This window comes from Podarcis gaigeae (assembly GCF_964106915.1).
Source record: "Podarcis gaigeae genome assembly, chromosome: 17".
Taxonomy (NCBI): Eukaryota; Metazoa; Chordata; class Lepidosauria; order Squamata; family Lacertidae; genus Podarcis; species Podarcis gaigeae.
Genome location: NC_139694.1, coordinates 13,352,412 through 13,378,842, shown reverse-complemented (window position 1 = coordinate 13,378,842; position 26,431 = coordinate 13,352,412). Strand labels below are relative to the sequence as shown.

The 26,431-nt window shown below is 43.7% G+C and overlaps 1 protein-coding gene and 1 long non-coding RNA gene across 11 annotated transcripts in view; one reads left to right on the top strand and one right to left on the bottom strand.

The window, feature by feature from the left end:
- LOC310835302 overlaps positions 1 to 26,431 on the top strand; it is a 489,753-nt gene that overhangs the window by 81,782 nt on the left and 381,540 nt on the right. The window lies entirely within an intron of this gene.
- The window catches only part of ZNF462 (zinc finger protein 462), a 166,140-nt gene that overhangs the window by 38,435 nt on the left and 101,274 nt on the right, over positions 1 to 26,431 (bottom strand). For 4 of the 10 annotated variants that reach the window (XM_083718120.1, XM_083718116.1, XM_083718119.1 and 1 more), the window contains 3 exons: positions 24,138 to 24,421; positions 15,311 to 15,429; positions 9,377 to 9,568 (listed from right to left, as the gene is read on the bottom strand). In XM_083718120.1, coding sequence (XP_083574246.1) covers positions 9,377 to 9,568; positions 15,311 to 15,429; positions 24,138 to 24,421 — 595 coding nt within the window. The remainder of the gene's footprint in view (positions 1 to 9,376; positions 9,569 to 15,310; positions 15,430 to 24,137; positions 24,422 to 26,431) is intronic. The other 6 variants (XM_083718122.1, XM_083718123.1, XM_083718121.1 and 3 more) reach the window with 5 other exon arrangements.

The window sequence follows — 26,431 nt, the reverse complement described above, 5'->3', positions numbered from 1 at the left end:
CTCCTTATCTTCACAATGAGACAGAGGAAAAGGGATACGAAACCTATGAGATAACTAAGAACACATCCCCAATTAAGAGGTTGCTGTGACATCAATAGCAGGTTATGCAAGTGTCCTCTTGCTTCTTTATCTGATAGTGTTTACATGGATTTTCTCTCCAAATAATTTATATATTAACCAATATCCAATTCTTAAACTCCATGGGGTGTTGCTAATTGTTTTCCTTTTAGCATAAAAGCATTTCAGCACTGCAGATAACATTATGCCTAGGAATTTCTGTTTGCTATCCCACTAAAAAAACCTATGAGCGAAGGAAGTATATATGTATATATCGCTTTCCTTGTGTTTGCATGTGCAGCATTTCAGCATTTATGCTTTTACCTAGTAGCTACTGTGAACTTTGAACTAAGGCAGGTTTCTAGGAGTCTGCTGCCGCCTGGCAGTGGTACCTTGGTTTAAGAGCAGCTTAGTTTATGAACTACTTGGATTACAAACCCTGCAAACCCTGATGTAGGTGTTTTGGTTTGTGAGCTTTGCCTTGGAAGCAGAACATGTTTCGCTTCCTGTTGAGTGTGTTTCATTTGTAAACTGAGTCCCCCGCTGCTATGGGAAAGCACACCTTGGTTTAAGAATGCTTTGGTTTAAGAACGGACTTCCGGAACAGATTAAGTTCGTAAACCAAGGTACCACCGTATAGTATTCATTCAATCAGAAACACTGAAGAATTTTACAAGCAATGTTTACCAGTTCCAAATAATAGGTTCAGTTTTGGGGTACTCTGAAGCTACATGATGGAAATATGAGCACCCTATTATATAGGAAACCTACTGACTTGCTCGCTCCCAGCTTTTTATTCTCAATGAAAATATTGTGTGGGGTTGATGTGGGGATTTGCTGCTCCTTGCGCTAGCTGAGAGGAACAAGGTGTGCTCACTTCAGTCAGCCAGAGGAGGAGGAGGAGGAGGAGGAGGAAGAAGAAGAAGAAGAGGAGGAGGAGGAGGAGGAGGATTTATTATTTATAAATTTCCCTAGCCACTCTGGGCGGCTCCCAACAGAATAACAACAACAACCATTAGAACTTCCCTAAACAGGGCTGCCTTTAGATGTATTCTAAAAGTCAGATAGTTGTTTATTTCCTTGACATCTGATGGGAGGGCGTTCCACAGGGTGGGTGCCACTACTGAGAAAGCCCTCTGCCTGGTCCCCTGTAACTTCACTTCTCACAGGGAGGGAACCGCCAGAAGGCCCTTGGAGCTGGACCTCAGTGTCCAGGCTGAATGATGGGGGTGGAGATGCTCCTTCAGGTATACTGGCCTGAGGCTGTTTAGGGCTTTAAAGGTCAGCACCAACACTTTGAATTGTGCTTGTTGAATCCACTGTCTCGAGTCAAGGTTAGTTCTTCTGGGCTGCTGCCTTCTGTTTCTCAGTATTCCCTGGCAATGGGGGGAATTGCAGCTGCACATGTTTTGAGGTGAAGAGCAGAAGACAGGGAGATGCACCCCAATATTTTCCTGCCCCAGTAGAGCTCCAAGCAGTTTCCCATAGTGGAGACCTTAAAAACCTCTTACAATGACCTTCCTAAGTCTAGAGGGGATTTTAATGGCCAAGGTGTGCACAGTTCTTAGGCAGTTGTGTGGAGAAAACAGAGCTCCACGAAAAAAGCTTTCACCTCAGCCAAGTTCTGCTGAGTCACAGCAGACACTTTTCATCTCAGCCTCCTCCTGATGCAGTGGTTCTTGATGAAGGAAAACCTCAAGTGTCTAAGGAGAGAAATAATAGATGGTCTCGGGTGTTGCAGTAAATTATCGAAGTGTGTTGCGAGAGCTTGGGATAGAGTCTATTTTTGTTGCCATCGGCTGGCTTTTCCCTTCCTTTTCTCGGGCACTCCGGAAAGAAAAATAACACTTTACTGTGAAGAAAACTTGCAACAAACGCTCTGGGAAGGGGAGGGAAAAGATAAAAAGGAAGCTTCTGTTTTGCACATTACTGGCACCACGACTGCACTCCGAGTGGACAAATATTTTTCTTGGCAGGTACAGGGCACAAGTGCCTGATTCAGGAATAGCTGGGAAGGGTATTGTAATGCTTTCTATCCTCAAAAAAGAAAAGAAAAAAGGAGTATCTATGTCTCACTCTTCTAAAAAAAGACATTAACATAGCAGATTGGATGGCAAGGAACAAGAAACCTTCTGCAGAAACTTGATAGTGAGCACAGAGACTTCGAGATAGGAACAGAGAGGTCATTTCCTGCTGTCACAAAAAAAGGGTTGTTGTTTTATTTATTTAAAAAGAACCTGATTGTCATAATGTGATTATGCATTCCACTACGCTGTCGGTGGAAAGTGATGTATAGACTCCTAGTAAATTAGTAAAAATGTATAAATCAGAATCAGATACATGTTGGAAATGTAAAGAGAAAGAAGGCACCTTTTGCCAGATGTGGTGGCCATGCAAGGTAGCGAAAGCTTTCTGGGAAATGATTTAAAGCTAGCCTTTAGGAGAGGAAACCCCGTAAGCCTCCTGTCTCACCTCAGGCAGCTGGTGATGTCCCATCCCTGACAGTGGGGAGGACTGCAGAGCAATCACTTGCGAGATTTGTAAATGCAGCCTGCAGTTCATGCTTTAGAAGGGAAACAATACACCCAGCCTTTGGAAAGTATTTCTGGTGAGTGTTTTCAACAGCCCTTGAAGATTAACGACACTTATATGGATCCACTGTAATTAAAACAATCTCTAACAACCCTGATTTCTGGCAGAACATTCCTCTTCCTGAATATTCTCATTTCTATTACCGCTTCAACCGACTGTACATTTGAAGTACGTAAGTACACTAACAGTGCAAACCTAACTCCATGACAGCGTCAGCTATAAGAACAGGGTGTGTTCTTAGAGTAACTTCTGGTTGTGGTGGTGATGATGGAGGTGCCCAGTAAGCTCTTGCTGTTGGTAAGCAAAAGGTAAAGGTAAAGGGACCCCTGACCGTCAGGTCCAGTCGTGGCCAACTCTGGGGTTGCAGCACTCATCTCACTTTATTGGCCAAGGGAGCCGGTGTACAGCTTCTGAGTCATGTGGCCAGCATGACTAAGCCGCTTCTGGCGAACCAGAGCAGTGCACCGAAAAGCCGTTTACCTTCCCGCCAGAGAAGGTATCCCAGAGAACCTATTTATCTACTTACACTTTGACGTGCTTTTGAACTGCTAGGTTGGCAGGAGCAGGGACTGAGCAACGGGAGCTCACCCCATCACAGGGATTCGAACCGCCGACCTTCTGATAGGCAAGTCCTAGGCTCTGTGGTTTAACCCACAGCGCCACCTGTGTCCCATTGGTAAGCAATACAAATGCCCCAAATGTGGTTAGAACGGGCCACCGGTTGCTTTGCATCTCCTGAGGAGTCCAATTCTTGGGCCCATCAGCAGTGGCGGAGCAAGCCGATTGGGTGCCCTGCGCCTAGGGGTGGGCAAGCTGGGGCAGGATGCTCCATGGGGCCTCTGAGGAGTCTACCTGCCTCCTCCCACTCAGCCACCCTACAGCTGAGGAGGAAGCGTCGGGTGGACCATTTGGGGCAGCACGGAGTCTGTGGGCGCCCAAGGCACCGTGTCGTTCCCAGGAGGGACGTGTGGCTCGGGAGTGCTGCAGGCCCCGCGGTGAGTGCTGCCCGGCATTTTGTCCCCCCCCCCCAGTGGTGACACCCGGGCGGACCACTCCCACCGCACCCCTCTTCCTCTGCCCCTGCCCATCAGCAACAGCAGCCAAAAACTTTTGCAGCAAAAAGTTCAAGGAATAGCCACTAACCACATCTCCTACTGTGGCTGGCATGAGCAACAGGGCTTGGGGATGGTGCACTGCACACTCTGCTTTGTGTTTGTCAGGGTTTAGATCGCTCTGTTAGTGCACTTCTTGGTATCTCTGCAAAACTGACACGTTGTGCTGCAGTTTAATTGCTATGGGAGGAATTCAACATTGTGCAAAGGCAACGTCCCATCATTTTGGCTTGCCAGTGGAGCGATTCCCATTTTTCCTCCTCTCCCCAGTCCACTATTTTGGAGATTCTCCTGACCTCTCCACCCTCCTGAGATAATTAGATAATTTTTGGGGTGTGGGGGGGAGGCGAGTGGTGAAACCACACTGTGCAAGTGGAAGGAATTGCACAGGGCTTATGCTGATGGGACTCATTAGTTGAATCCTGCCCTCTGCGATTTTCATAGCAATAACTATGTAGTTTTAATTGCTAGGGGTCTCTAAAAGACACTTAAAAAAAAAGAGCAAGCTGAAACAAACAAGGATTCTCAAAGTTAATACAAATTCAAGAATTCATCTCCCTTTACAACTGTGTACTGTGTGCACTCCAAAGGTCCTATGTGAATTTGCACTGGTATAAAATTATTCATGTAATTTGGAACTTTGCAAATAATAATCCGAATGCATAAAATTATGAACCGAAAAGCTACGCTCTTCACATTGTCAAATTGTAAAGCAAGTCATTTACGCTGAAAACAACTACTAAATTACAAAATAATAAATTAAAACATATGAGGATATCGCATTGGCCCTACATTTTAAAGCAAGATGATATAATCTCGGCATACTGTGCCTCCTAGGAATTATGTAGTCATAAATCAAAAAAGGAAACATTAATAACCTCTTTGACAACTTTTCCTGAAAAGCTCCCAAATGCATTAAGGTATGAACTTGAAGTGCGGAAGTTTGCAGAACAGAAACTTTAGCTTTAAATATCTGTTTCAGTATCAGTTCCCAAGGATGGCATTCAACTAAGTTTTACTCAGCACAGACCTAGTAAACAGTCTGTTTATTCATTTCCAAAACTTAAGTTGAATAGCACCCCTATTATCTTATTAGAGCCCACATTGTTTCCTCTATGGGGGGAAAGTGCCATGTGGTGTAAACAATTGTTTTAGCTTGGATGTTCTTAATTGGTTCTAGTACTGTATAAGCCACTTTAGGTCATTCTAAGAAAAATGGCTTAGCAAACATTTAGATAGATAGATGATAGATAGATAGATAGATAGATAGATAGATAGATAGATAGATGATAGATAGATGATAGATAGATGATAGATAGATGATAGATAGATGGATAGATGGATAGATAGATGATAGATGATAGATGATAGATAGATAGATAGATAGATAGATAGATAGAGATAGAGCGAGCTATAGATAGATGATAGATAGACAGACAGACAGAGAAGATAGATATAGACATTACGACAGGTGTCGGCAACCTGCTGCCCATGGGCCAGAAGCAGCCCACGGGGGTTGTTTAAATGGCCCCCAAACCGTGCTGCCCGCTCAGCGAGTCCCCATGTGCTGTGCTAAACTGGTGCAATGCAGAGCAGGGACTCGCTTCCGCGGCGCTGGAAATCGTGTCTGCGCATGCGCAGTCGCGATCCGGTCCACAGAGTGATCTCCGCAGCAGTGAACCGGCCCAGGCGAGGTAAACCTTGCCGACCTCTGCCTTACGGTTACTGAAGGGAGACAAAGGGTTTTGCAGACCTTCCTCTGTGTAGGAGAAGAGGGAGATTCATGGGCAGAGCAGGAGATCTCCTCCATAGGGGCCTCCTCATTGCACCCAAGGCAACCTCTCCTGTTTTCCCTCTGCAATCGATGCTTTTGTGGCAGGGAGAACAAAATGCAGGCATTCCAGAGGCATGTCAGGGCAAATCGAGGAACACCTTTGGATCCTAAAGCCCCCTTGATCTCCCAGAATATGGTGGTGGGGAGAGCAGGGGAGGTTTGCCAGGCCCAGGGGTTTCCCTCTTTGCCACTTTTGGATGCTCCATTGTTTAGAGCTCAGGTCTGCATCATTTGAAAGGAAATATATGAAGCAGTGTCAACAGGCGGCTTGATTTAAATTAATGGCTTAAAACAGCCTCTCTCTTCCCCTCTCGCTGATTAAAATCACCTATATTTGAATCAACTCATCTATCCTGGCCTAATTGTATATGTTCCTTACGCTCTTTAGAAGTAGCCTATGACAGAAAGGAGGCCTAGACATCCTCGTAAATAAATAAAACACATGCACACATATTACTCTTCCCAATTAATGTGCACATTGATTGGGATTACCTACGCTGCACATATAACACAACCTCCTTGATTAACACTGCTCATTAACTTTAATGGCCCTGCATTCCTGCCTCTTTAATTTGCCATACAAGAAAAAGACCCAGGGCTGTATCCAATCCTGCTGTTCCGCTCACGGAACAGACTTCCAACTTGCTGCGGTGGATCTTGCCCTTCCTCTTCCTCACTCCCTCAAAATTTGCTCCAGAAAGCAAAGCCCCCGAGCAGATTTTCGGGGTGGAATGGCGGAAGGAGAGGAAAGAGAAGTTACACAGTTCCATTGCATGAGACAAACACTGCTTGTGCACCACCGAATGAATCCCCAAGGTTTTATTGTTAAGCATGTTCATGCTCACCACTGATCAAATTATGTACCATTGGCAAATTTAACTCTATTACGAGCTTGTCCTCAAACTGAGGTTGTTTATACACACACAAGAACAGCAGCGATCCTCCTGTCATGTCTGAACTCCACATTTTATACTCCTCTCAGCTGTACATGCAAACTCATCTCACGTACACCCTCTGCTTTCGGTGTACTTTCAAGTAATGTTGTTATCTCGCACGTATGCACCACCAGCAATGTGTAGGTTTTCAGTTTTCTGTTTTTAAAAAGCCAGGGACTTTCAGTTCTGCAATACCCTTCTAGAAATCTAGAAGCAAACTAAGTCACCACCACAATCCAAATCAATCAGTCTATGGCTAGTACCATAAAGCCTAGAAAATGGCGGAAGGTATTTCCTTCTTTATCAAGCAGTGCTGAGAATGCCAATTTGATTATTCCAACACCTGTAATCTGACAGTCTCCTTAGTAGGTAGCTTCCATAATTGTCAAAAATAATTTGATTAACAAGCCTATTAGTTAAGGGTGAACGGGCATTGTCTCTGTTCCTGAAGCTGGTCTGACTAACAGAGACATCCTGGCAATAGATGTGTTGGCTGCTTGTTATTAGAAAGCTGTAACCAAGAGGGAAAAAACTTTATTTAAAAATAGAGGAAATCTAACAGTGTTTCACACATTTTGGTTTTAGGTGTACATTTCTAAGACATTTCAAAGGAACACTTAAAAAAAAGTGTGAATTTTACAAAACGTGCACCATATTGGTACACTCATCAATGAACTGTGACCAGCTTCTTCTCCTTTTTGAGTGTACACTCAACAGAAAATGCATTGCTGCCCAATGGGTGAAACCACTTTCAGCATTAGCGAATGGCAAGGGTTTGAAACTACCCAATGTCCACATGAATTACTCTTTCTATCTCACAAATGTTCACAAACATAAAACCAACTACACAAATTTACAATAAGGAACAGGATAAATCATCATCTTTGCCAATGTTAGGAAAAAAGCTTACTTGGTTTACCTCCCTGGTTTTAGTTCAATGCTTAACTATGCTCTCAAGTTGTTCATTCACCACCTGATGAGTTCATTGCTAGACATCATTTCTTTGTGTAGGAAACTGAGTGGAGAATCAGGAAGTCCCTAGTCAAATATCACAGCCGCCAACTCGCTAAATGGCTTTAGGGAAGCCACTCTCTTGCTCGGCTGTCCTCCCCCACATGCCATACAGGGAAAAATATAACTACCCCATAATACAGGGGTGGGAACCTGTGACTGTCCATACGTTGTTGGATGCCGACTCCTATGAGCTCCAGAGATGATGGGAGTTGTAGTCCAATATCTGGAGAACCACAGATACCCTCCAACCACTGTGAAGTTACAGCAAGATCATGCACATGAAGCATTGTTAACTCTCAAGTAAAACACTATACCATTATTAAGTTTTGTACCAGAGGGATCTTTTGACACTGAATTTGGATACTTAAACATTCAGAGAACAAATGAGAGTTTTATGCATCCATTGGATTTTCCAGAAGGCTCCGCCTGGAAGCAAACTACCAGCGGCTTCTAAAACACAGTTTTACATGATTTAGAAGGGTAGAATATGAGCTAATGCAAGATTAGGGGGTCTACCTCTTACAGGAAGACTAGAATTCATATATTCTTATGGTCAAGCAAAGATCAATAGGATTTCTCAAGATACAAACTGCAGCCCATTCTGCCTTAGATACACTGTCTGGTTAATTCTGCAGAAATAAGTAACATGGCTCCAGATTTTCTAGTGTTCTTGGAACAGATAGCACCCCATTGCAGGCAAAAAGTCTCAAACAGCATTGAATTAGTCTAACAACTCATAGTGTGCAGAATTCCCATAATGCTCTCCTTACAGGTGCCATCGTTCCTACAGAATATTCCTGAGGGCCAGTATGGATTCAACACAAACTCTTCCTTAATATCTGCTAAAGACATGGGCCCAGACCACAGGGTTTCATACTCCCTCTTCCACCCTTTACTATGATTAGAGTTCACTGTTGGAACAAGAGTTATCTGGATGAGTACCAAACACATTCCCACTGAACCAGGACTTGCTAATCTGTTTCAAGGGTTGGTTTCACACCCTAATTAACATGAGAAAGGATATGCAGGAATTTGGATGAGAGAGGGGAGAGGATGGAGGGAGCTATTCCCGTGGTCCATTCCATAACCATGGTTAAGGAAGGTCCTCATTACATCTGTACTGACTCCAAATACGCTTATGTGAAAGTGAATAAATCTGTTCGTCTCCTCAAACACCAGTCACTACGCTAGTGGTAACAGCCCAAAACAGACAATACTTTAGGCTTGTTTCTGCAACAAGAAAATCCGCCATGTGCCCCTTAGCTGGGGCACATACGCTTCCACTTTTTGTTCTCAAGTACAGTGGACGCTCGGGTTGCGAACGTGATCCGTGCGGGAGGCATTTTCACAACCTGCAGCGCTGCATCTGCGCAAGCATGGGTCGCGATTTGGTGCTTCTGTGCATGCACAAAGTACAATTTAGCACTTCTGCGCATGCGCCAAAACCCAGAAGTAACCCATTCCGATAGTTCTGGGTTTGGTGCAGTGCGCAACCCAAAAACGCACAACCTGAAGCATCTGTAACCCGAGGTATGACTGTAGTGAAGTACTAACAACATGGAACCCTAAAACACTCAATGAGAAGGGCAGGCAAATCAGAATATTTTACATGCCAATTGTAAGGGCTGGAGTGTGAATTAGCACGGCTCTCCAACAACTTGTTAGCATCCATTTGGATAGTGATTTGCTCATTTGGAAACTGGTTTTTTGTTTTTTTTCTAAATCAGAACTATGTCTTTGATCAAGCTGCTTTTTTTCCCCCAGTAAAGAGAAGAATTTGATTCCTCCCTCTAGGGTCGTTGTGCTTGTTTTTTAATGGAAGCGCCTCTTACCATTAGAGTCTTCCACTTCTTCAGCGGTAGTGTGGTTCATGGAGGCATGTTGAGCATGCGAGGTTACAAGGCTGACAATGCGTGGTCTTGGTAGTGTCAGTGCCTTCCCATGCACTTTCAGGGAGTGCTCTTTCAGCTGGCTGATTGTCATGGTGGAAAATGAGCAGCAGGAGCATTTGTAGGCATGTTCACCTGGGTGAGCGAAATAACAGGCAAGTCATCAGCTCACAAGACGAGAGGTGGGGTGGGGAATAGGAAGGGAGGAGAGGGGTAGGTGGAAGGGGGCAATCTCTTTCTCCTCCTATTCAACTCAGCAGTGAGAATCCCATGGGTTCCTCCTCTGGGTAGTCCTAAAAAGAGAGTAAAATCATTTTAACTGTCCTATTTCTATTGGTCTCGGGGCCAATAGGGCCATCACAGAGGATGTTTTTGTCTCCCTGGTTGTAGCTCCTAACTGTGCATGGCAACTGGACCAGTTGATTTTATTTGCCACAGGTAGAAGATGCCAACCCAAAGCTACTCTGAGGTACAGTTTTTGCCTGCGGCAAACAAGTCAACCTTCCAAGATTCAAGAAAGGAGACAGCAGGGGTGGAAGATGAAACCACAAACACATTGTCCATGTGACATGGCTCTTAGTGGGTCATGCGGCCAATGATGTGACCATTGCCCAATCCTGATTTGGGTCATGAGGCCATGGATGAGGAATCATAGACACTCCATTGAATACCAGGGTTAGGCGTAAAGGCGGGTGGGCGTTGCTCATTAATGCTTTCTTTGGAAGTTAACTTGGAAATGGAAAAAAGCCCATTTATGTTTTCTTGCACACAAGGACAGCAGCGTATATATAAAACAAATCAGAAATTTGAAAGGTTATGGCATTAGAGGATGAGCCTGATGCAGGCTGCAAACAGCTCCTCAGAAATCCCTTGCTTTACTGTTCTCTGTAAATAATGCCATTGTATTTGGTATCACCCCTTTACCATCCGTCTTCCTAACCGTTCTCTAAGAATGAGCTCTTTCCCCTCCCAACGTGAAACCATCTGCCAGACTGATAATCCTTGAGCTATGCAAGCCTAACACAATGAAGCAGGGCCTGGGAATGAGATGCAGCATAACCAGTGCTTGGGCCAGAGCAGGTTAACAATAAAGGACAGAACTTGAGAATGCCATTGTACAGTCAAGATTACAAAGCCAGATGGAAACTGTGCTACAGGAGCCAAAGCAAAGAAGAAAAGCCATGCAGTTAGGAACTGTGGTCCAAGCCGTAAAGAAGTTGCAAAGCAGCTTTTGGAGTGCATGTGGAACCAGCCATGACCTGAGAAGCAAAAGTGGCCAAGACTTGCCTTGTGATGTGGCACACACAGAGGAGATAGCATCCCACGTAGTGAAAATAATCTCACTTTGGAAACGACAGTCCTCCATCACATACTAAAGCTGGAACTGTGAAAAACCTAAACTGTATACCTTGCGCCGACATGAAAAGGGATTGACCAGCATTTGTATCATTTTCTGGAGGATTGGTGAATAAACGGGAAATCATATTATTTCCTTTCTTCAGCCAGGATTGTATCCAGTGAGAGACAGCATCCAGTTCCCAGGATTCCTTGTTATTCACCTTTTCTGCTTCTCCCCATGCTCCCCTCTCCACTGTGGAGAAAAGTGAATGACCGAAACAGGAGATTTCTTGGGCCCTCCGGGTCCAATCTGAATGAAAGGTTGGGTCCCATAGGGCAGGGAGATCCTACATTCAAATAAATGGATCTCAGTCCTGCACTTCTCCATGAGAGGGGCATGAGAAGGTCAACGTGAGGCTGTGCACAGAGGGTGAGCCCTGCTTCTGGTCCTTCCTTGGGCAGAAGGACCATGGACCTGAATATGTACATGGGCCACTGGCCACAACAAAGGAAGTGTGTTATCGAGTGTTATAAGCCAAATTAATACCTTTTAAAAACTCTGGTTTAAGGGGACTGCATTTATCAACCATCCTATGTGATGATGATAATGGGACAGCACAGATCGCTTGATATGGAAAAGCTCATAGGCGCCCAAGTCCACAGCAGTATATTTAGCGTGGTTCACAGCGCCCTCTGGGTTTGTGCACAAAAGAGAGGTTCCAAAAAGAGATGCATGATTTGCTTATGAAGGAGAAAGCCGAACGAGACTCTTAAAGCAAGCATCAAACCAATTAACTTGGGGCGATGAAATTGCTCTAAAATATTTAACTAAGCATAACAAACACCACCGCTTCCTTTCCAGAAAACAGATGAGTTGGTCAGTGCGGGAATTCAAAAAAAAGGATTGCAAGCAGCTGAGGCAGGATTGGGAAGATGCCATTTGGAATCAACAGAGAAAGCAGCAAAGAGGGAAGATCCAGCCCCACAAGGGTAGGCATATGATTCCTGCTTTCCAACAGCAATGCATACCCCAAAATACATTTAATTGGGTCACAGCAGGCCTCAAGCCCTGCTGCCTTTCCTCTTGTTTGTGTCACCCACAGGCAAGTGGCACCTACACACATAAAGTAGGGCCCACAAATCTTCCCTATTCACCACCCACCATACTTATTCCTGTTTCTGTTGGTGAAACATCCCACTTAGTTGGGCCTATGTATGTTACATTCAATCCCATTACAAAGGCAAACTGGGTGGCAGGGTGAATACAGGCAAACTGGGCTGTGGGTGAGTAAAATAAACCCCACGGCCCCCACTGGTTGTTGCACAAATGCCTTTTCATGCTCACATAAACTGGGTTTATGTTATTTCATCTATGGACTGCTGCCGTTAGCTGCCCATGCCAAAGCCACTACACTCAGAATTTTGTAAGATTCTCTCTACCATTTAAAGCAGCAACAACCTTGTCCAAACTTAACAAATCAGAAAAAACACAGTGAAGGAAAATAATCAATCGTTATTGTGCAGATTGACGGAAATGACTGGGGAGAAAGCGGCAACACACTTTAAGTTATGAAACTGACGACGACAACAACAACAAAAACAACAACAACAACAACAAAGAAAAGAAAAGAAGTAATGACAGCAGGTCAAATGAAGAAGCCAAAAAGTGCAGCTATACATTTCAACCCAAGAGATTTTAAGCCAACTGATCCAAGTTGTTTGCATCAGAACAGAAATGGGAATGCTATGTCAACAGCAAAACTTTTGCGTTTTCCCCTCAAAGATTTCAAATGACAATGCAGTATCTGGACATTTCTCAGTTCAGCCAAATGAAACTAACCCCGAGCTACATTATGTGCATGCATGAGCTGAAATGAATAGTCCCTCTGGATCAGAAGAAGGGGCCATCCAGCCTAGCATTCCGTTGGCCAACCAATATCCCAGAAAGCTTAAGATGCAAGATGTGAAAGCATCTTGTCCTGAGCATCTGCTAATTCAGAGGCAGAAAGACTTGGCATATCAGGGATGGGGAACCTGTAGCTCTCCAGATATAGTGGGGCTGCAATTCCTATCAACTCCAGTCACCAATACCAGGGATTATGGGAGATGTAGTCCAACAATACCTGGAAGACCACTGATTCCCTATCCCTGCTGTATATGAAAGGTCCATGTAGGCATACTGCCATTGATGTATTCCCGCATTATTTTGTTTAACCTCCGGCTAGTGGCTTTTGTTAAAGGATTAATAAATCCATCCTGCACTGAGTAAAAATAGTACTTCTTGTTGATCTTGAACCTGCAGAAAGTTCTGTACATATGAGACAGAAAGGGGGGGTGTCACTCTTTATCCTTCCTCTCCATGCCTTTCATAACTTTATATTTAGTTGGAACAAAAAAAAATGTTGCCAACTGGTTTACAGTTGTGATTCGTTTCATGAATAGTTTGAAGAAAGAAACAGTTAAGGCAGAAGGACCCTGCTATGCAAACTTCTGTACTAACTACCAAACTACAACTTCAGAAGGACCAAGTGATACTGTGAAATCACACTACCCCAATGCTTTGAAATGCATGTCTTCAAGAATGATTGTTACATGATTTAATAAAGCTAGTGGACTGTGTATGAGTGTTTACAGACCATAGGAGCCCCATTCATTATTTTTAAATGTTATTGTTGGAGTAACATAATTTAAATAATTGACTTGTGGGGAGTTAAGGACAAGATGTGACACATTCAGTAAAGAAAATTCAGCATGTCCTGTTCTCTAACAATTTGGAAGAGTTATGGTCATTGGGAAGAGCCCAGGAAGACACAGCCTCCCAGGAAGCCATCCCCACTCCCCCTAAAATCTGGGCCCCCCTCCCGACAAAACCAAGAACGCTCCAGGAATACTTGACAGAATTGCTACATATGGGAGATGTACACAACATAAATGCCAATAAATAGCCAATAAGCTGAACCACAAGAACTGGACTTGGCACAGATACAGTTACGAATGATAACATGCTTGAACAACACGTTGGCATCAATATATAAAACAACAACCAACCCACACTTTAAATGATAAATGGAACTGCATGAAGCTTCTCACCTTTATCTTTGAAATGGGCGCTGCTACAGAACTCAACCAAAATACATACGGCTGTCGTTTAGCTAAGAAGTTATGCCTCTTCAGCACAAAACTGATCAGAGCTCTTGGGTTTTGAAATGAATACCAAAGTTCCCATGAACTAATGAATCAGGTACCAAACTGAACTACCTTCAGGCTACAATGTTGCTAATGAAGACCATGGCCAAAAATTACTACCCCTTAATTTCCCACCAAACACACCCATCCACGAAGCTCTCGTGGCCTAAGGGATGCTGCTGTAGGAAGTTTAGGTTCCAGAGAACACGAAACCTACCTCTCTAGTTCTAATTCTTAGCAGAGCTGAGCCAAACCAGGATAGCCGAGTTACATAAATACTTTCAAAACCCATCAAAAAGTTCTCCTTCCTTTGTAGAGGTGGGGGAGAAGATGCTCAAAGAGGTGCACAGGCACTTGTAGGGGGAGAAGAGGTGCATCCCAGTTGCCCTGGCCAACCAGGGTGACACTCCTTGTTTGGAAACACTGCAGCAATGAAGGCACTGCAATGCAACAAAACAGGGAGAAGCAGCCGAAGTGCGCACCGGGAATGCGTATCAGGATGAACTAGAGTCTCTTGGAACACACATTTGGATGTGCATGAAAACCGCATTCAAGCACACATTCCACTGTTCTCCGTGACATGTGTGTCTGAATGTACATTCTGTGGTTCATTGTACTGTGAGCTCCACTGTGACTTCATTTGCTCTCACTGAAGTAGACATGTCACCGTTACATTCACCCTGGGATCCCTGATTGGTTGGAATCACATCGTGGAAGAAGCCCTTTGAGGTTCTTTGAAATAAATAAAATAGTGCAAAGCAGCGAGGTATTTTTGCAGGAGCATGGAGAATGGCTGCGCACGGGTTAAAATAGAGCATGGGGGAAAATGAAAGATAATCCCCTTTCAGGATGATTTCCCTACTCTTTGAAAGCATGCATTTCATCTAAAAATGTTTGAAGGTGAAAATTTGACACAGCTCTCCCTTGCCACAGTGCTCAATGCATTTGCCTCACAAACATCTTCCAGAAAGCCTTACCCTTAAGACTTGAAAAGGAATCTCAAGAGTATTCCTTCTACTTCTTTCTCTGCTTCCCGCCACAATGGCAGATTAATTTATGTGCCTGATTTCCAACCCGGCTTGCTGTTCTGACCTGCCAATTTGGGATCACCTCTTCACCTAATGTGATTGGCCCAATTCCAAGTTCAGTTCTGCTCAACGTAATGTTGCCTTAACTTCAACACTGCGCCTACACCTTTCTCCTGATTGGGTTGAACGCACACTCCAAGGCAATAAAATGATTAAAAAAATGACAAGCTGGCTGATTAACAGCAGCAGTAGCTGCAAGGGTTGGGGGGGAAGGAGAGATGCTTTAGAGACCTTCTTCACCATGAAATGGAGGAATAAGACTTACCAGCATGAGCTTTGAGTAGGTGAGTTTTCAGGCGGCTGTTATAGGAGGACTTGAAAGGGCAGAGTTTGCAGCGGAATGGTTTATGATGTCCATGGTGGGCTTGCATATGGCGATCCAAACTTTGTCAAGGGAGAAGCGGCAATGAGAAGCAAAAGGAAAGAAGGGGAAATTGTGAATCATTTTTTCAGCTGAAAACTGGATGGCACTTGAATGCAAAACTTATTTGACTTAACACTGGCAGAAAGAAGCGTGGCGGAGAAATCTGCGTAAGATACAAGCCAACAAAAGCCAAACTGGGTTGTATCTGGTTCATCTTTTGCACCCAATGATTATGGCAAGTAGGCAAAACAATTGATAAAGCCAAGGATATAAAATCATAAGGGGGGGGGGAAGCTTGCTTTGAAGATGACTTAGCAGGCTAATGTCAGGACTAATAAAGGAGCAAAACCAAAATATAGCTACCAGATCCTCTTAGCTTGCTCTAAAAACTCAGAAACAACCTGGGTTTTTTTCTAACGTTCAATTGAAATTCACCCTCCTGTAAACAAACTCATTCAATCTATAAATACTTCTTTCCAAGCCTGCAACTCAAATAATACTGAAACAAATGTCAGTTTCAAACTTGTGCTGCAAACCGAAAAGTTGAACATGTGTCTGGGAAAACAAATAGGTAGAATTTTGAAATGTTGAAAAACAGCAGTTTCCTCCATCCTTTTATATCCAGTCCAAATGTGCCTGCAGTGTGTTCATATGAGGAAAAGAGGAAGTTGAGTCTCCATAGCTAATCTCAAGTAACTTCAAGAGCTTTCCCCTTTTTTATCTGACTGGCCATTGTTCATTCATTTTAATATTTATCAGTCGAAATAAGAATATTCAGCAGGTGGTTGAGAAGTTCCTGCTCTCTGCCACGAGAAAAAGGTACCTGTGCCTATTTGTGCAAGGGAGCACATTTTCTTAGCAGAGACGCAGTCACAATGCTTACCACTAAAGAGCACATTTCCTAATGCAAGCGAATAAAGATATCCATGGTGAAATTATTGCTATCAGAGCAGAACCAGCCTGCAAAAAATTGATAAATCTGCCTTTGCTGGACTAGATTACAATAAATTCAGTTCAGCGTCTTGCTTCCAACAGCAGCAAGTCAGACACGTTTTCTGCATGGCCACCCAGCCTTTCTGGCCCAATCCTTCCCCAGGCAACCCACATGACAGATTCCCCCCTCCCTCCCAGCCCTGCTATTTTGCCTAATAGGCTAAACTGGTTGGTCATTTCCCAGCAAACCATCTCTTTCCTTTCCTCATCCCTCCCTCCCTCCTATTTGTTCACACTATAAGGCCTGCCCCCAGGGCAACCCAAGAAAAACCAGCTGCAGAGGGTTGGGGCCACTGCCCCTGATTTCACCGAGTTCCCTGCCCCATCAGAGTGCCACCCCCCAGGCCAACAGAAGCCAAATCCTACTAGGGTGCGAGAAAGGGATTCCCATCTGTCAATCGGAAATAAAGAAACGACACGCAGGCCAATTGCAAAACCTTTACTGAGCAGCTTTTAGGATGGTTGATCCCGGAAAGGAAAGACACATAGAGGGGTGGGGGTTGCCAACCAGTCGCCCCAGCAGGGCTCCTGTGCCTTGAGCAGTAGCTTGGTGGACAGCAGGCACCAGCTCCAGGTGAGGGACACCTTCACCTGTTCCTTAACAGGTGTTTCCGTTCCTCCACGAGGGAACAGGTGGAAGCATCCTGGACCCTGCTCCTGGTCATGTCCCCTTCTGCACAGAACGCTGTGTGGGATAAATCCTGCGCTTGCGGGAAGCAGCCTGTAGAAAAGCAGGAGACACAAGAGAATTCAGAGCAGTAGTCACACACTTACACAAATCTACTGGATGCATGGCAGATGTTTGTAAAGAAGCGTTGGGAAGGAGGAGCGGTGCCACTACCTGGCTGTTGAGCCAGTGCTTCTTCCAAAGCCTCATCCCTTCACTGAAAGGCAGGCTGCAGAGACTTTATTACCCCCTTGGGGTTTGCAGTGAAACACAGCTGTTTCGCTCTATGCACCGAAGGAAAAAGTGTTCACGTATGTTTGGTCGGCAGTAGCAAGGCTCGGAATGGGGTGCCCAGCCCCCCCCCCCCAAATACCTGCGTGTGGGGATGAGGGCCTCTCGTGCATGTGTGAGACACTTTGCACCATTGAGGCAGTGGCAAATAGGTTGGGGGAATCATGGAAGACAGCAGGTATGTGTCCCTCACCCTTCCCTTGCTTACCTGGGTTGAGTGCTCTGTCCTGCCGCTCTCATTGTGTTGAGTGAGTCTTCTTGATGTGTCTGGGGTCCCAAGGTAAGGGACCTGCTAAAGAGTTCTAGGCACAGAAGCGTTAGCAGTGTCAAGTCCCCATGTGTATTCTGAACAGTTTTGTGTGAAGTGTCCTTTCTTTATAATTTCCTATTGCCAGAACCTTGTGAGCTCTAAGGGTGCATGGCGAGTGCTAGAGAGTTATAGCCTCATGCCATGCATCTCATCATCTGAGTTTTGGTCTCCCTGAGTGGGGTTGTACATACTGGGTATTGGTGTGCTGTAATTGGGTGCTGGGTCCCGCAGTACACTATGATCTGTTGTGGTGACCTAGAAGGGACAGTTTTCCAGAAATGGAAAGAAGATAGAAGTCCCTACCAGAGAAGAATGGCTGATGAAGTTGATGGACTATGTCAAAATGGGTAAAATGACCGGAAGAACCAGAAAGCAGGAAGACCAAAATTTTAATGAAGAATGGGCAAAAATTATAACTTATGTTAAAGACCATTGTAAATAGTTAAAATCAACTGGAATATCACTTGTAGTTTAATGGTGAGTTTTTAATATACAGTAATGGAGATTTGGATCATCATAAAAGATGCAGGAGGAAATGATTAATAATGAATAAAGCCCTAAACGGCCTCGGTCCAGTATACCTGAAGGAGTGTCTCCACCCCCATTGTTCTGCCCAGACACTGAGGTACAGTGCCGAGGGCCTTCTGGTGGTTCCCTCACTGCGAGAAGCCATTTTACAGGGAACCAGGCAGAGGGCCTTCTTGGTGGTGGCACCTGCCCTGTGGAACGCCCTCCCACCAGATGTCAAAGAGAAGAACAACTACCAGACTTTTAGAAGACATCTGAAGGCTGCTCTGTTTAGGGAAGCTTTTAATGTTTAACGGACCACTGTATTTTAATACTCTATTGTAGGCCACCCAGAGTGGCTGGGGAAGCCCAGCCAGATGGGCGGGGTATAAATAATAAATTCTATTCTATTCTATTCTATTCTATTCTATTCTATTCTATTCTATTCTATTCTATTCTATTGAGACCCACAAAGGGTAGGATGGAAGTCCAGGAGATGATTGTTTTTATGATTTATGTTCAATATACGATTGTGAAATTTGAATCTGAAAAACCAAATGAATAAAACTTTTTCTAAAAAAGAAGGGGCAGTTGTCAATGTATTTTCCCCACCTCCTGTCCCATTGAAATTTTGTGCACCGTGTCTGGGAAGGGTGTTGCGTTGCCAACAGGACTGTGGCCATGAACTGAAGCAGTATAGATGTGGACTAACCGTGTGCTCCCTCCCTGTGCTCCCCACATCCCACCCGTGACTCCCATCTCTCAGTTCAGCTATTCCTTTGGCGTATCTTCACACTGGTGAAATGGCTCTGCCAGTGGAGTCTGCAGCTGCTTATCCAAGGTGTTTTGCCAGCACAGCAGGGCTCCCACAGGATCCTACGGTTCCCCAGTTGCTATATCTTCAGTACAGGATTGCACCCTGCACCATCTATTTGATATTGTGTAGATTATACTGGAATGTTTTAGTCTTGTAGCCTCTTAAATTCCTATTGCGAAAGTAACATGCAAGTTTCTCTTGGTGTGATTGTGTTGCTGTTTTTTCCCCAGGGATTGTCTGTTATTTGATAAACCAATTTGAAACTTGGAAGAAATGGTTTTCTCATCCCAGAATCGATATAGACAGCAAGGGTTACATCATAAGCTCTGCATTTCACATTTATTGTTATTTAACAAGACCGGGGGGGGGGGGGGGTTGAAATTGATCAGAATTCAGAGTCCTAATTTGTAGTATCTCATCAACTGCTTGAAAACGATATAAAGAAAATGTATAGCTTACAAAACATAAAAGGGCTAACATACAGCTTGGGAAAGTGTATTAATTTAATGACTATAGGGTAACGGCTTCAATTTATTGCATCAAAATATTAAAGATTCAGTAAGTTCACCATACTAAGAAGATGAACTGTGAGTGATGTTCTGAGAGTACTGTGAATGTTATTTCCAACCCAGGAAGATGCTCTCTACATGCCAGTGTGAAGGCCATCCTAAAAAAATTTTTTACAAGACTTTTAAAGAGAAAGAATTTTAAAAATCCTTGTGCTCTGAAGGTTGGAAGAAGGGGGAAATGTTTAGGTTCAGTGTCTTAAAACACATTTGTGTGTGTGTGTGTGTGTGTGTGTGTGAGAGAGAGAGAGAGAGAGAGAGAGAGGACTAATACAATTTTATCCCTGTCCATCTGTAAATGCAGCCCCCTAGTGGTACCATGTTTCTGTTCAGAAGAGAGATTCCTATCTTTCCACCCAGGAGAGAAGCCAGGACGGACTTGACAGAATTGTGAGGAAGTGTGAAAAGGTTCAGAGGGAGAAAATCCATTAATAAATAAGCAGTGCAAAGAAGGACTATGGAGAGAGAGAGAGAGGAAAAACCCAGCCCTCCAGCATTTCACTTATTAAAATAGGGTCGCTTGTATTCTTTTTTGAATTACCCACATTCTTGTATCAAAAGCCATTGACTGAGCACATACATGCAAATAATGTAAACGGAACCTAGCAATCTACTTTTATTTTAAAGAATGGATCTGGTTTTCTCTGCTTTTGTTATCATTTGCAACTCACACACATTTACCAGAGTTTAGTATTTGGGTCAGCAGTCGCAATGAAGGGGTGGGAAGGAGGCAGTTCACTGGCACTTGGGGTCATTTACATACTTTTTTATAAATAAATATAACTGTTAAATCAATTCATCAGCCTGCTGTCCATACCATTAGACTCAACAATTCAACGCTCCCCCCCCCCCAGGAGGTACTGAAGGATACGTAGTACCAGCACCTCTCTTTTTTGTAGTTAAAAAGTGTGGCACTTAATGTAACAACTTCATAATGAGTACCAGCACCTATTTTTCTAGAAAAAAAGCACTGCTCACATTATCTAGCATCTTGCATCTAGTTTATATGAGGAGCACAAACTGGAAAGGTAGATACAGTGGTACCTCGGGATGCGAACGGGATCCGTTCCGGAGCCCCATTAGCATCAAGAAGTAAACGTAACTAGCGACGGCAAGTCTGCGTGCGTTGCTTTTCGCCTCTTCTGCACATGACGTCATTTTGAGCGTCTGTGCATGCAGCGAAACACGGAAGTAATGCGCTCCGTTACTTCCGGGTTGCCGCGGAGCGCAACTCGAACGCACTCAACATGAAGCATATTCAACCGAGGTATGACTGTATCTCTCTAAGGTGTTCTATATCTCAAATATGTAAATGTTGTACTTCCTAATTTTAAATAATACATTTTCAATTAAAATTATTAACTCCTTCCATTTTTCTACAAATTTATTCAAAAGTGAATTTCTCCTAAATATTAAGTGCCTGATGATACTTTAGCGAACTTTCCTCTTCTGTCGGCATGATGGCTAAGACTCTACTTAATATTTCCACCACAACCCCTTGGACACATGAGACCTCAGGGTTAATTTTAGACATATATTACAGATACCAAATGCTAGAAAAGCCTACATTTTCCTAATTCCACCCCTCAAAGGCAAGGGTCTCTTTTTTTGGGTGGAGGGGGGAGTTTCCCATACTTTTAGAGTGTATTTTTATTCAAAGAAAATTATTTCCATATGCAGTGTTGTGTGACAAAAGTCCTAGGCTGGTTCAGAGCCACTGATTGAATACAGCAGGAGTCGGGAAACTTTGGGGGCCGATTCCCACTGGGGAACGTGGTTAAGAGCTGCATACCAGTGGTGGGCCGGCACGCGGGTGGCGCTGTGGGTTAAACCACAGAGCCTAGGACTTGCCGATCAGAAGGTAGGCGGTTCGAATCCCCGCGACGGGGTGAGCTCCCGTTGCTCGGTGCCTGCTCCTGCCAACCTAGCAGTTCAAAAGGACGAAGTGCAAGTAGATAAATAGGTACCGCTCCAGCGGGAAGGTAAACGGCGTTTCCATGCGCTGTTCTGGTTCACCAGAAGCGGCTTAGTCATGCTGGCCACATGACCCGGAAGCTGTACGCTGGCTCCCTCGGCCAATAAAGCGAGATGAACGCAGCAACCCCAGAGTCAGCCACGACTGGACCTAATGGTCAGGGGTCCCTTTACCTTTACCAGTGGTGGGCAAAGCCAATGGCAAAGTGTGCAAGGATGCCCCCTTTGTCTTCCCTTCATCCATATTCATTCTCTCTCTCTCTCTCTCTCACACACACACACACACACACACAGCCCCCCCCCCAAACAAACAGCATCTCTCTGGGATTTCCATCCTCTGCTCACTCCCAGACAACCTACATGCCTCAATCCTCTTTAGATGACACAGGCAGACAATTTCACAGAGGTGAATCTGTCAACTTGATCCAGTGCTGATTCAGTTCTGGTGATCGGGAAACTCCAGAAAGACAAAGGAAGAAGTGGTAAAGAATTGCACCGCCCTACTTTCTTCCTCAACTTGATGGGACTTTTCAAGGCTGAAATAGACATCCAGGCTGCTATTCCTCAGTCTAGGAAAGTCCACACAGGTGAGGCAGGAAGTGGAGACTTTTGGGGGAACCATTGGGGACTTCCCAGAAAGTTGCTTGTGGGCTGTGGATTGGCCCGCAAGTGGAATACCAGGAAAGGAACAGGGAACCAGGCAGAGGGCCTTCACGGTAGTGGCGCCCTCCCTGTGGAACGCCCTCCCACCAGATGTCAAAGAGAAGAACAACTACCAGACTTTTAGAAGACATCTGAAGGCAACCCTGTTTAGGGAAGCTTTTAATGTTTGATATATTACAGTATTTTAATATTCATTTGGAAGCCGCCCAGTGTGGCTGGGGAAGCCCAGCCAGATGGGCAGAGTATCAATAATAAATTATTATTATATTATTATAAATTATTAAAGGAGGAGGGAAACCTGTTCACCTGCTGTAAAACAAGTGTCAGTCTTTTCCACCAGAGTAGTTCCCACTCTGCCTTCAGGGAAAGGTGAAGATCATTCTGTTCTGGTTGCTAATAGCATCTAACATCCCTAATCCCAAGCAAGCCAACTCAGACCTAACTCCTGCTCTGTTCAATGAGGTTTACTCCCTAGTAGGTGTGTTTGGGACTGCAGCTTAAATATGACTTCTTCTACTTCACTGTCCAGGCCTCTGCACCAGGCACACAATGAAATGATGGTATTATTCTGAGAGCAATAAGGCAGGCATGAATCCAGTTGCCTGCTTTTAAAGAGATCCAGCACTGACAACTCAATGGTGACACTGTGTGCAAACAGAGTAGAGCAGGGAAAGGCTCAGATTGGGGTGATGTGGTTGGGGGGAGGCAATGACATCTACTTCAAAGAGATAACTATCTGCCCCACATTCTCTCTTGTTCCCATCATGGACATTTTTGCAGTGAGTGGTTTATCCTGTAAAGAATGGCAACACCTAACAGACCACAACCCAACATCATGGGTTTAAGTGTCCCTCAAACTCTGGGCTAGAGTTTGGGGGCACGACGTGTTGTCTTCAGTTTGTGTACCCTGGAACAGTGATTCATAGAGTCATAGAATTGTAGAGCTGGAAGGGACCAAGAAGGGTCATCTAATCCAACCCCCTGCAGTTCAGGAATCTTTTTGCCCAGTGTGGCGCTCAAACTCACAGCCCCGAGATTAAGAGTCTCGTGCTTTACCAGCTGAGCAATCCCAGCAATTACTGTTAAATTTGCGGCGTATCCCAACTCAAAGGGCCAATTTGAAAACAATTCATTTATTTATATACATTTGCCTACTGAAAGCAAACACAGCTCTTGGGTCACGTTCTCTCAGATATGATACACATTTGTGAGACAACCAATCGTATTCTTTATTATTCTTTGATGCAAGGTGCGCAGTGCATTGACTCAGGTGTGTGACAGACTTGCTCCCTAGAATGGATCCTCAGTAGGGCCAATCTTTGAAAACCATAAATGAATAGGGGGATGTTGGTTTTAATTGAGATTGAAATTTGCTTTGCAGGTTTGATATACCATTTATGTAATTATACAACTGGAAATTAAGATAAGTAAGAGGGAAAACAAAGAATTTGGAGAAATAAAATGAGATGCAAGAAATTATGGGGGAGAAAATTGGAATTCAGGACAGGGGTGGGGTGGGGAGTCTATATTGTATTCTTAGAAAAGTATTGAATATATGAATTATTGTGATTATAAAATTTAAAAAATCTGAAAAATTGTGTTTGTGTGTATGTGTGTGTATAATATATATAGAGAGAGAGATTGAAATTTGCAATAGGATGTTGAGAATCTGGTGTGCATTTCTGTCCTACATTTTGAAGTATATATCTCCTTGAAGATAAAGTCTGGAGACTTAAAACAATTTGTCACGATTCCTACATGCATAACTGGCAGGCCACAATGAAAAACTAGCTATTCTGAGTTGGCAATGCCCATCCAACATCAGTGCATCAAAAAAACAATATGTGCTTCTGTGTGGATATAGAATCCCGCCTTTTAGCACGCAGGCAAGTGCTAACTGAACGGTGAGCAGAAGAAATGGTAAAACAATATAGACTTACTTGTGCCTGAAAGCAGAGACAAAGGAGCAATACTGGCAGCTGTACTTGTCTTCGCGAGTAAACATGGCCAATGCCAAGTGACTCCTCTCGTGCGATCGTAGACCCTGCATAGACATCAAAACCCGGTCACACTGGCTGCAGTGGTAGCCACCAGGCCTGGTTTCATCTTCCAGTGATGGTCCAGATTCAGCTTCTGCAAGTTCCACAGTGGAAACACTGCCAGGGTCTTTGGGTCCCTCAACACCCTCCAAGAAAGCTGCATTTGAAGGATCTTCAACTTCCTGCTAAAAGACACACATCCCCCCCAAAGCCATCAATTCTCTCTCCCTTCTGCCCTATGGTTTACTATTAAATCTATGGAAGTCTATGGTTTTCCTCTAATAGCAGAACCTCTACAACCCCAGCTATGAGCAGGCTCTCAAAAATAAAATAAAATAAAGAATAATAAAAATATCTCTGAAATCACAAATGAAAAAGATGTCTCTAAAAACGGTGTTTCCCAAACTTGGGTCTCCGGCTGTTGTTGTTTTAAATTCAAAATCCTTTATTAGGCATAACACACCACACATAAATAACATAATACAATATAATATAAGATAATAATACAACGCAACATCATCACCTACCATTAACAACCACTAAGTCCCCTTATCATGGCCCATTCTTTCTTCATGGACAGCTCTTAAAAATTCGGCCGCTATTAAAGTAATTTGATCATCGCTGTCCGCCAGCATGTCCTGAACAGTTGGTTGAGTAAAAGTCTGTTTATTGAATTTTAGGGCCTCATACAATTGTATTCTGGCATGGCTGCCAAAATCACAGGAGAAGAATATATGTTCTAAAGTATCTAGTTCCTTTTTACTGCATTTGCAGAGACGCTCTGATTCTGGGATAGCTAAATATCTTCCTCTCACTACCGCCGAGGGAAACATGTTAAATCTGGCCAACATAAACAGCCTACATGATTCATGTTTCTTCAGATTTGTCATGTATCCCTTTTGGAAATCTCTACACAAAGGGAGATTTAAGTGGATAGGAGAGCAGGTGCTATGCTTTGCAACCTCAAGCATGGCGAGAACACTTTTTTCTGTGAAGGTCTTCCTAATAATTTCTTTGGGATCTTTGGGATCAGCGATTTCAAAATCAGTTAGATTGAGCCCTATAGAATCCAGTTTTCTCTTACATATCAATGATAGATTGTAGATTGCATTATCACTTAAAAGATCGTAAAGTAGAGAATTAGGGGATAGGGCTCTATAATGGAGGAAGATCCAATATTTCAGGGTCCTCAGCCATGCTCTTACTGATAAAGGCAATATTCCCAGCTCACAACATATTGTTTCATATTTTACTAAGTTTGCAAGTCCTAATAATGACCTCAAAAGGGAAGCGTGAAATTTATCCAACCTCTTGAGGTCGCCTGAAATCCACACTGGTGTGCCGTATAGAAGTTGGGCACAAAGTCTCATATCAATCACTTGCAATACAGCAGGGATGTATCTGTTTCCCACTGGAGAAAAAAAATAGGATTTTATATGGTGGGCAGTCACTTTGGCCTTAGCTATAGCTGCACATATATGTGTATTCCAATTCATATTATTTTTAAATGTAATTCCCAGATAATTGAAATGCTTAACTTCCTGTATTAGATGTCCATTAATTATACAGCCTTTTGGGTTCCCTCTCTTTCTGAATTGCATAATCTTTGTCTTATCATAATTAATTTTGAGATTATTAAGAGAGCAGTAGTTTGAAAAACTCTTGAATAATTTTTTTAAACCCAAAACAGATAGTGAAATAATTACAGCATCATCTGCATAAAGTAGTAAAGAGAGTGGGCAATTGTTTAAATAAGGAGTATGAGTGGTTGCGTTTTGAAGGAATAATGGTAGGTCAGATAAAAAAAGATTAAATAGGGTGGGGGCCAAGATACAGCCTTGCCTAACTCCTCGATTGTTCAGAATAGGACCTGCAAGTCTACCATCTTTTGATACTTTAATATATATTTGGTTATTAAAGTGTAAGCTTTGAATCAGTGTAAGTAAATATGGGTCAATACCAAGATGTTCTAGTTTAGACCATAGTTTGTTGCGGTCGACCGAATCAAAGGCACTTTTTAAATCCACAAATGCCACAAAGAGTTTCCGTTTATTTCTCATGACATATTTATCCACAAGATGACTTAACATTAGACACTGGTCAAGAGTTGACGAGCCTGCCTTAAAACCAGCCTGCTCTTTACCAGGTAGGCCTTTTGTCAGCATCCATTCTTCCAATTTAATAAGCAGAGATTT